General features: G+C 36.9%; 2 protein-coding genes across 13 annotated transcripts in view; one reads left to right on the top strand and one right to left on the bottom strand.

Annotated features, from left to right (window-relative positions):
• The window catches only part of LOC134364357 (proline-rich protein 2-like), a 109,567-nt gene that overhangs the window by 45,406 nt on the left and 47,755 nt on the right, over positions 1 to 16,406 (bottom strand). The gene's annotated exons all lie outside the window — the stretch shown is intronic.
• The window catches only part of KIF27 (kinesin family member 27), an 87,957-nt gene that overhangs the window by 37,768 nt on the left and 33,783 nt on the right, over positions 1 to 16,406 (top strand). For 7 of the 9 annotated variants that reach the window (XM_063080242.1, XM_063080244.1, XM_063080241.1 and 4 more), the window contains 2 exons: positions 7,352 to 7,557; positions 11,120 to 11,317. The exons of 1 other annotated variant lie outside the window; for it this stretch is intronic. In XM_063080242.1, coding sequence (XP_062936312.1) covers positions 7,352 to 7,557; positions 11,120 to 11,317 — 404 coding nt within the window. The remainder of the gene's footprint in view (positions 1 to 7,351; positions 7,558 to 11,119; positions 11,318 to 16,406) is intronic. One more of the 9 variants, XM_063080243.1, reaches the window with a different exon arrangement.

Genomic DNA, 16,406 nt, shown 5'->3' with positions numbered 1-16,406 from the left:
GGGTGCTTCTGGTCACAGCTTGGTTGTCATTGCTGGGCTGGATGCAGATGTTGGGGGTGCCTGGCTGAGGCCCTTGGCCCCCCATCACACCAGCTTAGGAGCCTGGGGGCCTTCCAGTCCTAGGTTTTACGGGTGTTCATTGGTGTTGTTAGAACTTTGCTGGTTAATATTAGAACTTTGTCTCTGATCTGTGGGGTTTTTGTTTTTCCTTTCACTTCTGTGTTGGATTATTCGCTATTCCAACCACTTAAACTCTGCACTGGAGCTAATTTGTTGTTCTTTGTTTACTTCTGAAATGGGGGAACTTCCTGTGGGGAGCAGCACTTGAGCCCTGTAATTGAGCTACATGGCTGCTTTGCTGCTGATTCTCTGGAGAAAGCTTTTTGTGCAGCTCAGGTTTTAATGGTTGACCTTGTAAGCACTTCCAGGTTTTGTGTGGTTTTGTACACCTTGGTTGTGTGGAAACTCTGGTCTGGCTCTGAGTCTTTTTAGCAAACTGCACCCCCTGCTGTTCTGTATTCCTGACCAGTCTCCACTGACTAGTCCTGTGCTGATTGGAGGGCAGATCAGCTGTCCTTGCCGTGTCCCAATGTTTCCCTGGTGGCCCATCTCCCCCACCACCCACACTCCAAACACTTCCGATGGGACCGGTCATGTGCCGGTCCCTTGCAATGACTGGCCCCTGAGTGGCTGCTTTTTTCAGTTGTCTGTGGCCTGTCACTCCTATGTGGGTCCACAGGAACCCTGTTAATGGTCTTGCTGGCCTGGGGCCACAGAGGCCCTCTTCTCCCCTGCCACCTCCAAGCACCTTCACACAAAGTGCACAGCTGCGGCTTTTGCTAACTTTTGCTCCGTGTGTTCATCAGGGCCAACCTTGAAATGGTTGGGCCTTGAATGGTCAGAGTGCTCCTTTCTTTCTCTCATCATGGCTTCTCCTGCCTTCATGAACTCCGTTGGTCTCTCCTCCTCTTACCCTGAGCTCTAGCAGCCCCAGCTTGGCAGTCATTGCTTTTTAATAGTTGTAAATAGGTTGATTGTAGGAGAGGGTGACGCTGGGGACCATCTATTCCACCGTCTTGATTGCAAGTCCCCTGGCCATTTTTTAAGAAATATTATACTAGGCATCTAGGAATATCTCTGAGATATTTTTCTAACTCATTTTAATAATTAATTAGTTTAAATTATTAGTCTTCATTTTTTGGAATTCATTTTAACATTAATTATACACTTTATATTTTATTGTATTTATTTTTATTTTTGGTGGAATGGGAAGTCAGCTTTTACTCAGGAACACCAGTGACCTGAGGAGAGATGTTGGGTAAGTCCATCTCTCCAGTAAACATGAAGGAGAATGGCCAGACTAAAACCATCTCAAAAACTCAGACTTACTGAGGGTTTGTAAAGAGGGGGTTGAGGGAACGGAATGTGGGAAGTGAAAAGGAGGGAGGGGGTGTGAGCTGTGAGGGCTCTGAGTAGGAGCCGGACACAAGGTCTCACCAAGGATCCATCTGGTTTCTATTCCCATCCTTGATGTTATCTTAGGGTCCTGCTGGATTTTGATGGGCTTCAGGGTGGAACCTGTATAGCTTTATCGATATCTTCTTTGGTTTCCTGGGATCTGGACAGTACATGTCTCATGGCAAGTTTGCAATTCCAGGCTAACTGAAAAACAACATTAAATCTTTCACACAACTGCCTCCCTACTCTTGAGTTACTTCAGTTCGTGTTCTGTGTTTGCTGCAGTAAATCATTCAGCAAACTTTTCAGGGAAGGTTCTTGGTTGACATACTCTCTTAATCTGCATATTTGAGAATGTCTTCCAGTTGCCCTTGTACAGAAATGATAACTTGGCAGGGTACATAATTCTTGGCTCAAAATTATTTTCCCTTAAAAACTCTGTAGATATTGTTCCATTGTCTTCTGGCATTTAGAGTTGCAAGAGAAAAATCTGAAGTCAGCCTGACTTTTGCCCCTTTATAGGTAACTTGCTCTCTCTGCTTGGATACCTGTAGAATTTTTTCTTTATCCTTGAAATTTAAAAATATCACCTGAATATGTATAGGTGTTGCTTTCTTTTCATTGAATTTTAAAGGTACCCTGTGTGCTTTTTCCATTTGTAGATCTAGTGTGTTCAACTTTGGAAATTTTTCCTCAGTTAGCTCCTTAATTATTGTTTCAGCTCCATTTGCTCTGTCCTCTGTTTCAGGTATTCCTATTATGCGTAGATTGTATCTCCTGGACCAGCCCTGTAGGTCTCTCTTTTTCTCTCTTTTTTTTTTTTTGTGACCGACCGCACCAAGCACACCGGCCATCCCTATATAGGATCCGAACCCGCGGCGGGAGCGCTGCAGCGCTCCCAGCGCCGCACTCTCCCAAGTGCGCCACGGGGTCGGCCCTCTTTTTCTCTTTTCTTATCTTGATTTCTTTTCCCTTTTTCTCTGCATTCTGTGAGACTTTCTCTTGTTTTGCATTTACTTCAGTAATTTGATTTTGTGGACAATCCAGCTTGTGTCTTCTCTCTATGAACTCTCTCAGCTCTGTGATAGTGATAAATTTCGAGCTCTCTGCCTATCCTTTTTTTTTTTTTTTTTTTTTTTTTTTGATTTTCATTTTATTTTATTTTATTTTATTATTTTTTTTTTTTTAATTTTATTTTGTCGATATACATTGTAGCTGATTAATGCTCCCCATCACCAAAACCTCCCTCCCTTCTCCCTCCCCCCCTCCCCCCCAACCATGTCCTTTCTGTTTGCTTGTCGTATCAACTTCAAATAATTGTGGTTGTTATATCTTCTTCCCCCCCCCCCCCGGTTTGTGTGTATGTGTGTGTGTGAATTTATATATTAATTTTTAGCTCCCACCAATAAGTGAGAACATGTGGTATTTCTCTTTCTGTGCCTGACTTGTTTCACTTAATATAATTCTCTCGAGGTCCATCCATGTTGTTGCAAATGGCAGTATTTCATTCGTTTTTATAGCTGAGTAGTATTCCATTGTGTAGATGTACCACATTTTCCGTATCCACTCATCTGATGATGGGCATTTGGGCTGGTTCCAACTCTTGGCTATTGTAAAGAGTGCTGCGATGAACATTGGGGAACAGGTATACCTTCGACTTGATGATTTCCATTCCTCTGGGTATATTCCCAACAATGGGATGGCTGGGTCGTATGGTAGATCTATTTGCAATTGTTTAAGGAACCTCCATACCATTTTCCATAGAGGCTGCACCATTTTGCAGTCCCACCAACAATGTATGAGAGTTCCTTTTTCTCCGCAGCCTCGCCAGCATTTATCGTTCATAGTCTTTTGGATTTTAGCCATCCTAACTGGGGTTAGATGGTATCTCAATGTGGTTTTGATTTGCATTTCCCGGATGCTGAGTGATGTTGAGCATTTTTTCATATGTCTGTTGGCCATTTGTATATCTTCCTTAGAGAAATGCCTACTTAGCTCTTTTGCCCATTTTTTAATTGGGTTGCTTGTTTTCTTCTTGTAAAGTTGTTTGAGTTCCTTATATATTCTGGATATTAATCCTTTGTCAGATGTATATTTTGCAAATATTTTCTCCCACTCTGTTGGTTGTCTTTTGACTCTTTTAATTGTTTCTTTTGCTGTGCAGAAGCTTTTTAGTTTGATATAATCCCATTTGTTTATTTTTCCTTTGGTTGCCCGTGCTTTTGGGGTCGTATTCATGAAGTCTGTGCCCAGTCCTATTTCCTGAAGTGTTTCTCCTATGTTTTCTTTAAGAAGTTTTATTGTCTCAGGGTGTATATTTAAATCCTTAATCCATTTTGAGTTGATTTTAGTATATGGTGAGAGGTATGGATCTAGTTTCATTCTCCTGCATAACGATATCCAGTTATCCCAGCACCACTTGCTGAAGAGGCAGTCCCTTCCCCAGTGAATAGGCTTGGTGCCTTTGTCAAAGATCAGATGGCAGTAAGTGTGAGGGTTGATTTCTGGATTCTCTATTCTATTCCATTGGTCAGTGTGTCTGTTTTTATGCCAGTACCATACTGTTTTGGTTATTATAGCTTTGTAGTATAGCTTAAAGTCAGGTAGTGTTATGCCTCCAGCTTTATTTTTTTTGCTGAGCATTGCTTTGGCTATTCGTGGTCTTTTATTGTTCCATATAAATGTCTGAATAGTTTTTTCCATTTCTGAGAAAAATGTCTTTGGAATTTTGATGGGGATTGCATTGAATTTGTATATCACTTTGGGTAGTATGGACATTTTCACTATGTTGATTCTTCCAATCCAAGAGCATGGGATATCTTTCCATCTTCTTGTATCCTCTCTAATTTCTCTCAGCAGTGGTTTGTAGTTCTCATTATAGAGATTTTTCACCTCCTTGGTTAACTCAATTCCTAAGTATTTTATTTTTTTGGTGGCTATTGTAAATGGGCAGGCTTTCTTGATTTCTCCTTCTGCATGTTCACTATTGGAGAAAAGAAATGCTACTGATTTTTGTGTGTTGATTTTGTATCCTGCTACTGTGCTGAAATCATTTATCAATTCCAACAGTTTTTTTGTAGAGGTTTTAGGCTGTTCGATATATAGGATCATGTCATCTGCAAACAGGGACAGTTTGACTTCATCTTTTCCAATCTGGATGCCCTTTATTTCCTTCTCTTCTCTGATTGCTCTGGCTAGTACTTCCAACACTATGTTGAATAGGAGTGGTGAGAGTGGGCATCCTTGTCTAGTGCCTCTGCCTATCCTTCCTCCAACACTGCAGATAGTTTGTTAAACTCCCTTGTTACACAATTCCTAAACCGTTCTATAGCTTCTATTTACTGCTCTACATCTGTTTTAAGTGGAGGCATTTTCTTGATTACTTAGCTCTGCTTCTTTCTTCTGAACTGCAGTATTATGACCTTATCAATAGCTCTTAGCAAAGAGGACCAAAAACGAAGATTAAGGGAGGTCTTCTGCTGCATGGAAAATAATCCACTTTATATTTTAGATGTAGATGATTTTTATTTCTCTAAAGATATAAGGATTTATTCTTGAGAGCAGTTCTCTTAGGTGAGCCAAGCTTTTCACTCTTATGTCTTAAATTCTGCCACGTTGGGGGTATGTACACCATCCTCTCCTGATCCTCAGCTAGATTAGGCTTCCCTTACATCAGGCTTTTTTGTTCTCCCCCTCCCCCCACTATACTGAAAGTATCAGCCTTGACTGCTTTGAAATTCAGTAAAGATTTGAAGGAATAGAGCAATTCTTTTCCCCAACTCCAGTGAAAAACAACTCTCTGGTCTCATGTAGGGGAACTGAAGGAAATATTACCTTCCTTTTCTTCAAGCCCAAGGCTATAATCACACTCAAACTACATAAATCATGGTGTGTCCCAAATCCACTGCCAGCAAGAAGAAAGCTGCCTTCCCACTTCACTCCTCTTTCCTGCAAGCTTAGTTTCTGGCTGTTTGTCCTCCTCCTCAACCTCTTCTTAGCTCCTTTCCCAAAGCTTTTTCCTTCCTTGTTCCTATGATGTATGTTCTGTGCATCATCCCAGCTCCAGTTAACTCGGATGTTTAATTGAGTTTCACCATGCTCCTTTGTCACAGGCAGGGTCAAATGCCAGTCGACCCCTCTTAGGAGTATCTAGGAGCTGATCTAGGGATTTAAATGGCTTTTCTGTTCCCAAGATTTCAGTGTACTGCCTGTGGAAGTTGAGGAAATTTACCCCCTGGAATAAATGATTCTCTTTCAAAGAGCTTCTCTTTCCACAGGTCTCACTAAACAAGTGTGCTTTTGTAGCCTAGTATACCCATCCTGGTTGATTTAAAATAGAGGATACCGGAGCTTACACAGAGAAGGTCCTCTTACTCATTAGAACCAAGGGCAGTTTGGAGCTTTCCTAAAGAACCTAAGAGATGGTGACTAGCAGAAGGGTCAGTGTATGCTTACTTTTCAAAGTCCTCTCATTAAAGACCTCCCAAATAGCAGCTCCTTCAGCCAACAATAATAACAGGACTGTACTGTATTTCATCATTTCCAATACACATTTTTTTCACATTTTAATATACCCCAAATTTGGATGCATCTTTCAAATAATGGCAGCTTAGCGTTTTATCACACTGTAATTGGCACTGTATTTTTTTTTTAGTGACATAAAATATTGGTGTGCTGAGCAATTGATAAATAATCCAAGAGTCATTAAAATATAGTAGTCATATTTTAAACTTAGTCAAATAATCATAGAGTTTTAGAGCCAGAAGACATTTGCAGTGCATTTAGTTCAATAACTCATTTTTATTTTAAAAATTACAACATTTTCTGTATAGCATTATAACAAACTATAACAGTGTCATAAACTGTGCCTGGCAATTATTCATCCTGTCAGCTCTAGACTCCTATTTCCTACTGCCACAAGTTTGCCAGTCTAGTTCAGAGACAGTTGCCTGTTCAGAGCAAATCAAAACCAAGCTTTTAGGGTCTAAGTAGCTGGGCTTAGAATGAAAAGATATAGAAATATCTATATTCTGTTTTTCTCTATGTTCTAAATATTGATAAGAAAATCATTTTAAAAGAATTAATCTTTAATGAGTTCAATGTAATGAAAAGGGAGGGGGTCAGTTCTTAAGAGATGTAGCAATCAGATGTATTGTGGACCTTGTTTGGATCCTGATTATAATAAACCAATTGTAAAAGACATTTTGAGACAATTGGAGAAGTCTGAATATGGACTGGTGGGTATTAATATCGTTAGGTGTGATAATGACTTTTTGGTTATGTCCATATTTTGTATGTGTGTTTATTGAAGTATGTGTAGGTGAGATGACATGACATCTGGGATTGCTTTGTAATATTTAAGTAAAGTAAAACAAGAACTGTTGAAATAACTGTGACAAAATCTTGATAACTCTAGAATCTGGGTGATGGGGGTTCATTTTATTATTTCTTTATATATAATCAAAATTTTTTATACTAATTAAAAAGAAAAGAATTCAAGGAGACAAATTATGGGAGGCAGGAAACCAAAGTGGACTAAGTAAGAGGACAGAGTTGCTCCAAATAAATTTCTTAACTAGAGGTTGATGTCAGCAAAGCTCAACTGCACATTCAGAGGATCAGAAATGTCACCCTAAAACACAAAAGATGAACCAATGAGAAGATTAATGGCATCAGATGGGAACAATCATTAAGGAACTAATCATCAAGAGGCTTGGTGGCAAGTTGTCTTTGATGGGGATAGGTGGGGACAGCTGGGTCTTTAATGCTATGTCTTAAATAGTAACACTGCCCAGCTGGATTTTTAGAGTAGAGCATTTTTATGTTTTACATGTTTTAATGTTTTTTATTTACTTAATTTATAATTCTTATTACTATTATTTTTATGGTGAAGGTAACGATGCCAAGTCCGTAAGCAAACGGTATTCTCTGAAAGTGACAAAACTAGAGCATGAAGCAGAACAGGCGAAAGTGGAACTAACTGAAACACAAAAGCAGCTACAGGAACTGGAAAACAAAGATCTTTCTGATCTTTCTATGAAGGTAAAATTACAGAAAGAGTTCCGTAAAAAGATGGATGCTGCAAAGCTGCGAGTCCAGGTAATTTTAAAAATGTAATTGAGAAAAGTTATTTAACTCTTCCTGGTTTTTAGGATTCTCATCCTGAGTTAGGAAAGAAGTGGGAATCAGTTTTTACCATGAATAGAAACTGACGGCAACTTTTCCAGTGTGCTTGTTGCTTTATATATTTTACAATCTAGCTAGAATTTTCCTTTTTTTTTTTTTTCTTTTTTTGGTGGCTGGCCAGTATGGGGATCCAAAACCATGACCTTGGGGGTTATAAGGCTGTACTCGAATCCACTGAACCAACCAGCCAGCCTGGTTAGAATTTTTCTAGATTCAAGAAGTACATTATTTTAATCTTAGTGTCAAAAACCACATGGTAAAAAATAAAGATAACCACAGAAATAGTGACCTTTTCTGAAGGACAGAGTGTTAAATAACAGTTAAATAATATATGTGAAACATCTGGTATGAACATGGCACTTTGTGGACACTAAACAAACAGGAACTATTTCAGACAGTTCTCTGAACTCTGAAGAAACGTTAATAACTTTGATTTCCTAATGATTGGATTTAGCTATAACTTCAGAGAAGTAGCTACAGTTAAAAATTCTATGAGAAATACTGCAGAGAGAATTTGTGTAACGAAGAAGCCATTTCCAGGTGCTTTGCTTTGTTAGTCTGATCATAATGAACCTTCTAGAATGTCTTCTCTGGTTCTTTTCATCTCATAATCTGTTGCTTTCATATTGTAGAAACATATTCATATTGTTTCCATTGTAGGTGAGGATGAGTTGTAGTTGATTTAGAGTATTATTATTATTATTATTATTATTATTATTATTATTATTATTGAAACTGTGCCATGGTTATTTTCTTCCAACAGGATAAATGTTTACTACATATCTCTGGTGTATCAAGTCCTGTTCTAAGTGGGGATGCAGAGGTCCAAAAAGTCCCTCCTCCTAGGGTTTCTAATGCCACCTCAAACATCTGGATATCTCCACTAAAAGTTGCTACCTAAGTAGCCTCTCAGGCAACAACAAGTTAAAATAATATGACTTGAGTGTTTGAACTGCTTAAAGGAGGACATGGTGGTTGTATTATGTCACACTTTCCATCTTCCTTCAGAATACTTATTTCCACTTAGGAATTCACCTCCGAGAGTCTTGGGATCAATTCCTCTTCACTTCTTGACCCTTTAAATCAGGGCTATGATATCTAACAAAGTACTCATTTTAACAAAACACTAGTAGAATAAAACAATCAAAATTTTTCTTTTGTGTTTTTATGAAATTTTATAATTTCATAGGTTTATGTCCTAGCTTTAGTTGTGATTGCAATTCTTATACTCAACATTAATAAGTAGTAACCAGAATTATTGTTTTTCTAAGGAGGTTATTATATCTGTTTATCCTGTATATTTATACTTTAAGCCTTCTTTATGGATTTAGTAAAGATTTTATTTTCTATATATCACACAACTAAAATGGTAGGGAGTAAAACATTAAAGATTATTAATAGGGTTTGTGAATTTTCATGCCTTTTTGTTTTCCATATTTCCTGCTGTATATCCTTTCCTGCTGATGGTACTGATAAGGAAAGGAAAAGAAAGGTACAGAACTTAACCTCAAAACAAACAAATGATACAGCAGAGGATTGAAAGAAGACACGTAATTTTAGAAATTTCTGTGCCTTTGACATAACCATACACTGCTGATGGGGATGAGGATAATGCCGGATGATGAGGAAGACACAGTTCCGATTTACTGAGCGTCCACACAGTGCCATAGACATACCAGATGTTATATATGTAATCATTATTCAATCCTTGAATGAAGTGGGTGTTTTTGTCTGTTTTACAAATGGGGAAACTAAGGCTTAGGAAGGTAAAATAACTCGTTCAGAGTCATGTAATGGTGATGACAGTACCAGTTTCAGTACTCAAACATATCATGCCTCTTAAAAATATTGAAATACTAGTATTTTTATTGGTACAATGTAGTTATTTAAATTTTTAAAACTCTAAAAATTTTTTAAATTCTAAAAATCTAAAATCTGTATTTTTTAAAAATGTCTTTAGATATATGTAGAGAGCTGTGTGCTGCATTAATAGTTTAATGCTAACAAAGGTACACTTTTGAGCATCTGTGGAATAAATACAAAAGACGATGGCAACTGTATCTCACCTTTAAGTAAGATTATCAGGATGTACGTTGATATTTTCAATGTTATATTAAAAAGGCACTAAAATACTAGTATTATAATTTTTGCTATATTGCAATTATTATCAGTGGTAAGTGGCAAAGCCAGTGTCCAAATCCAGGTATGGGGGGGCCGGCCCGTGGCTCACTCAAGAGAGTGCGGTGCCAATAACACCAAGGCCATGGGTTCGGATCCCATAAAGGGATGGCCGGTTTGCTCACTGGCTGAGCGTGGTGCTGATAACACCAAGCCAAGGGTTAAGATCCCCTTACCAGTCATCTTTAAAAAAAAAAAAGAAAAAAAAAAATCCAGGTATGGGAAACTGCAAAGGCATGTAGTTTTCAGGCCATTCGTACCTGAAGTAGTCCATCTGCAGATTGTTCCTGTTCAGTGATGAGATAAAGGTCAGTCAGCACACAGCTTCCTTCATCAAAGAAGTCTTATACAAAAACGATGTCAACTGAATCTACTACTATAGTCTGCTTATTGGTATAGACTGACAGCAACAGTCTAGTAATGGTCCATAGACCGTACTTTGAGTAATATTGCTCTAAGCTGCAATGTCTCTGAATTCTTAGTTTAGTCAGACAAAACCTGCTTGTGTTGAGTAGTGTAAACACTGAAAATGTTAGCAAATTTTTAATGCTATATCGATAGATAATTTTAGTTAGATGAGGAGAAGCTTTACTTAAGATAAATGTTAAAATAGTAATCATAATGGCTGGTCACTCTCAGAGAAAATGGTGTTAGTTCTGATCATTTTAAGTCAGGGATTAGTGATTTAGGCTTCAGCTGTATATGAAAACAAGAGACAGTGGAATACTATGCAGTCACATAGAAAGAACAAATCTATATGAAAAGACTTCTAAGATAAGTAGAAAAAAAGGGAAGTGGAGAGTAGTCTATATAGTATATATATATGAAGTTATTTGCATGCATATGCATAAACTATCTCTGGAAGAATATTTAAGAAATTGGTAATTTTGTGTCAGGGAGCAGGACAGGTAGATTTAGGGTTTGGGATAAGAAAGTGTCTTTTTAAATATAAATTTAGTTTTGTACTGTTTTAATTGTTATCATGTATATATAATATTTTAAAAATTAAAATACTAATAAAAAAGCAGAGATCTATTTTGTTCTGTTAGTTTGTCAGCATCAGAAAGTCTCATCATTCTTTATATGTTTACATATCTGATGAAAATTATTATGGTTTCCTCAATTGCAAAATTAGAATTGTAGAAAAGTAAGCAATTGTTTGTGAGCATATCAAAAATAAATGAAAATCTAGAGAAAATGCCTGCCTTTATCATTGAATGAAAAGATTAAGTTTAGTTGAGGAATATGAGAGATGCAGATGCAGTTTTTCATTCTAAAATATTCTATATGATCTCAGGTCCTACAGAAGAATCAACAGGATAGTAAGAAATTGGCATCACTGTCTATCCAAAATGAGAAACGTGCTAATGAACTAGGGCAGAACGTAGATCACATGAAATATCAAAAGGTACAGCTGCAAAAAAGACTTCAGGAAGAAAACGAAAAAAGTAAACAACTGGATACAGAAATTAAGCGGGATCAGCAAAAAATCAAAGTAATATTATCATACCTTCCTGCTAAGTATAATACGAAATGTTAAACGGCTCAGAGCTAACAAAGCCAAGGTGTTGATTCACTTGGCTTGTGAAGTATCTGTCCCTGACCTGCCCTTCACTGCTGTCCCTTATTCACTTTAAAGCTTTGTTTATCTACATAGTAAAACCTATTTATTGAATTCTGAGTATTGTCTCAAAGGCTTTGACTTCACAAAAGAAGGTACAGTGATAGAAATTTAGTCGGATCTTAACTTTACTAGAGGCTGCCAAAAGCATAAAGTTATAAAGCTGACTTTCTGAATGTCTATCATTTGAACAGGATTTCTCATTTTCACACTGCTTTGAGGTGTATTGTCCATGTATCTGTGTGGAAAAAGGTACCAGGTAAAATGGTATAATTTCATTCATAGTGAGCAGAAGCGTGATTGGATTTGTATGCCTGCAATTCTATAGGATAGATCGGGCTGGGGACAAACTAGTGGTGTCAGCCTGGGCTGTGGAGCCAGGCTAGCGTGGCTTCAGATCCCAGCTCACTCAGTTCCTGGCTGAGAGGTTTATTGAGAAAATCACTCGTCCTCTCTGAGTCTGTTTATTCTTATCTAAAATGGCCTTACTAATACTTACTTGTCTTACAGGGCTTTTTTGAAAAAGAGGATGATAATGATCATAATAACTAATACTTACCTAGAACTATGTGCCAGGCTTTGTGCTGTTGAAGTGTTTAGCTGAACCCAAAACTTGGAACATAATTGGAGATTTCCTGAATTTTTTAAATTTAAGACTTTACTTTTTTCGGAGTTTTAGGTTCACAGCAAAATTGAGAGGAAACTGTAGAGATTTCTCATATAACCCCTTCCCAACACTTGCAGGGCCTCCCCCATTATCAGCATCCCTTAGAGTTCCTAAATTTAAAATACTGGATATGAACTGTTTTCAAACTTTAAAAAAAAGTCTCAGAATTTAATGATAGAAGAGAACTTAAAGATTATTTAAGCCAAGTTAACTCATTCTTTTATTTATTCACATGCCATATAATTCATCCATTTAAAATGTACAATTCAATGGATTTTGGTATAGTACATTATTAATTTTTAAAAGTTGTAGTAAACTTGTAACATAAAATTTAACATAAAATTTACCATTTTCACTATTTTTAAATGTACAATTCAGTGGTGTAAATTACATTGATAATGTTGTACAGTTATTACCACTATTTCCAAAACTTTTTCATCACCCCAAACAGAAACTCTTTGTAACTAACCATTAAGCAATAACTCCTCATTCTACCCTTCCCCAGCTCCTCTAACCTACTTTCAGTTTCTATGAATTTGCTTGTTCGAGATATTTGATAATAAGCGAAATCATACAATATTTGTCCTTCTGTGTCTGGCTTAATTCACTTAGCATAATGTTTTCAGGGTTCATTCATCATGTTGTAGCATGTATCAGAACTCCATTTTATTTTATGCCTGAATAATATTCTACACAATTCCATTGTTTGAATATACTACATTGGTGTTTATCTGTTCACCCATTGATGGACATGTTGAATGTTTCCACCTTTTGCCTATCGTGAATAATCCTGTGATGAATGTTGGCATACAAGTAACAGTTTGGATCCCTGCTTTCAATTCCTTTGGGGATGTACCTAGGAGTGGAATTTCTGGGCCATGTGGTAACTATATTTAGCTTCTTGAGGAAATACCGTTTTCCATAGTGGCAGCACCATTTTACATTCCTACCAGCAATGCACGAATATTTTAACTTCTCCACATTTTTGTCAACACTATTTATTTTCTTTTTTATTATAGCCATTCAGGTAGGTATGAAGTGGTATGTCATTGTGGTTTTGATTTGTACTTCCCTAATGACTAATGATATTGAGCATCTTTTCATGTGCTTATTGGTCATTTACATGTTTATTGGTCATTTACATGTCTTCTTTGGAGAAATGTCTTCAGATTGTTTGTCCACCTTTTAATTGGGTTGTCTTTGTTGTTGAGTTGTAGGAGTTCTTTATGTACTCTGGACATTAAACCCTATCTGATACATGATTTCCAAATATTTTTCCCATCATGTAGGTTGTCTTTAAACTTTGATAATATCTTTTGATGCATAAAAGTTTTTAATTGAGGAAATTCAACTTACCTATTTTTTCTTTTGTTGCTTATTCACTGCCAAATCCAGAGTCATGAAGATTGATCCCTAGGTTTTCTTCTAATAGTTTTATAGTTTTAGCTCTTATACTTAGGTTGTTGGTCCATTTTTGTGTCAGTTTTTGTATATGGTGTGAAATAGGGGTCCAGCTTCATTCTTCTGCATGTGGAATTCCATTTGTTGAAGAGACTGTTCTTTCCCCATTGAATGGACTTGGCACTCTTGTCAAAACTCAGTGGGCAGGGAAAATGGGGGGAGATGCTGGTAGGGGAAGTAGGGAGATATTGATCAAAGGATACAAAGTTGTAGTTTTATAGGATGAATAAGTCTAAAGATCTAATGTACAGCATGATGACTATAGTTAATAATAATGTATACTGGATATTTGCTAAGATAGTAGATTTCAGGTACTCTTATCACAAAACAAAATGGTAACTGTGAGGAGATGGATATATTAATTAGCTTGACTGTAGTAATCATTTCACTGTGTATATGTACATAAAACATCATTTTGTATACCTTACATATGTGCAGTTTTTATTTTTAAAAACTCAGTTGGCTATAGATGCATGGTTTCTAAACTTTCAATACTATTCCATTGGTGTATATGGCTGTCCTTATGCCAGTACCACACTATTTTGATTGCTGTAGCTTTGTAGTAAATTTTGAAATCAGGAAGTGAATCTTCCAACTTTGCTCTATTTTTTTCAAGATCTTGTTAGCTATTCAAAGTCCTTGCAATTCCATGTGAATTTTAGCATCAGCTTTTCCATTTCTGCAAAAAAGGCCATTGGAATTTTGATAGGGATTGTGTTGAATTTCTAGATTGCTCTGAGGAGTATTGAAATTTCAATACTATTGTCTTCTTATCTATGAGCATGGGATGTCTTATTTAATTATCTTTCAGCAATGTCTTATAATTTTCAGTGTACTAGGCTTTTACCTCCTTGGTTAATTTTATTCCCAAATATTTTATTCTTTTAGATGCTATTGTAAATAGAATTGCTTTCTTAATTTCCTTGGATACTTATTCTTAATAATAATGGTAATAATTATTGTTATAGTACTAGTTAACATTTTTTGAGTATTTATATTCAGACACTGCTATGCTAAGCATGAATATGCCTTACTTAATTCTTTTTTCTCCTATATTTTCAACTTTTCCTTTTCTCCTGGATTCTGTCTTTAAATATCTTTGATTTTTTTTTTATCCTAAAATTATCCTCTTTCAACTTTACTTTTCCCTCCAACTATTCTCTTTCTCTCATCACCCCTTCATAACCAAATTTCTTGGAAATGTTGACTGTATTTTTTGTTTCCTTTGCATTCAAGCTTCTGGCTTCTGGCTCTACCACTCACTTCACAGCTCACTGGTGCTTTGTCACTGAAATCCTCATGTTAACATTCAGTTGCATACAGCACAGTTCACCACTCCATCCTGAAATATTTGTCCTTTGCCTTTGTGACATCATACTCTCTTCGTTTTTTCCTCTCTTTCTGATTGCTTGTTCTTTGTCTTTGCTAGCTCATCCTACTCTACCAGTCCTTTAACAAGGGGAGTTCCTCACGGCTTTGGCCTATGCCCTCTTCTATATTCTGTCCCATGTGACCTGATCTCTTTCCATGGCTGCAGTTAAACTCTGACAACTCCTAAATTTAATCCTTAATCCCAGATTCATCCTTTGAGCTTCAGATTCATATATCCAACCATCAGCATCTTCACTCAGTTGTCTTATAGATGAATTCATGATCTTTTTTACTTATATCCCTGCTCTTCCCTCTCTCTGCTACTTTCATGGGGAGAAAATGTAGTTCCCTAATATGCCTTAGATAACATATTAATCCATTCAGTTGGATAAGCCAGAAATTTAGAAGTCATTTACTCTGCTTTCTTCCTTGTCTTTCAATATCCAATGAACCACAAAGTCTTACAGAGTATATCTTTCTTTTTTTTTTTTCTTTCTTTTTTTTTTTTTAATTTTATTTTGTCGATATACATTGTAGCTGATTATTGCACAGAGTATATCTTTCAAATAACTCGAATCTGTCCAATTTTCATCTCTACTGCCAACAACGTAGTCTCTTTGTTATAGTCCTTCCTCCGGTGTGAGGATCAGGCCTGCCTGTCAGCCTCGTGGTCTTTGGTTTTCAGCTCCACATCTCCTATAGGCCATGGCCGAAACCAGCAGGACATAGCTCTAAATCCAGGCTTAGGGAAAAGAAAAATCTCTCTTGTTTGAAGAGTGCCTCGTCTGCTGAAATGTAACCTGCCTGTGACTTAAACTTTTTACATCCTTATCTAGGGCAATTTTGTTCCTTTTAGCCGTATCTCTAATTCTAGTGAAATGATCCATTTATTGGGGATAGCCGGAACTCCAGAAAAAGGAACAGACTGCCCCAAAGATATACTACATTTCCACTACTTCACACAAAAACAGAAAACCTCATGGTCTTAAAGGACATATTGCCATCTTGTTGGAGCGAACTTTCTGACACTCCCGTTTTTCTGTTTTCTACTTTACTAAACCATTTTCAGAGAATACTAAGATTTCTGCATAGGTTCTTCTTATAACAGCAGTGTGTGTGTGTGTGTGTGTGCGTGCGTGCGTGCTGTTCAGGGATCTGAATCCTTGATCTTGATGTTATAATAGTACTGTGCTCTAATCAACTGAGCTAACAGGTCAGCTCCTGAACAGCAGTTCTTAACTTAGGTTCATGAATAGGCTTTAAAGAAAAGATATTGTGGGTGGTGGTGCGATTTTGGACTTTTTACTTCTCTAAGCACTCATTTCCTCATCTATAAAATAGTCCCTGTCTCATAGGATTACTGTGAGGATTAAATGGGATAATTAAATAGATATAAAAAGCCTGTACAGTGCATGGTACAGAGTTATTTTAATATAACAGGGATTACAGTATAAGAAAAAGGCA

The sequence above is a fragment of the Cynocephalus volans genome, chromosome 16, assembly GCF_027409185.1.
Source record: "Cynocephalus volans isolate mCynVol1 chromosome 16, mCynVol1.pri, whole genome shotgun sequence".
Lineage (NCBI taxonomy): Eukaryota > Metazoa > Chordata > Mammalia > Dermoptera > Cynocephalidae > Cynocephalus > Cynocephalus volans.
The sequence above is the reverse complement of the archived record's forward strand: the minus strand, read 5'-3'. Positions and strand labels throughout refer to the sequence as shown.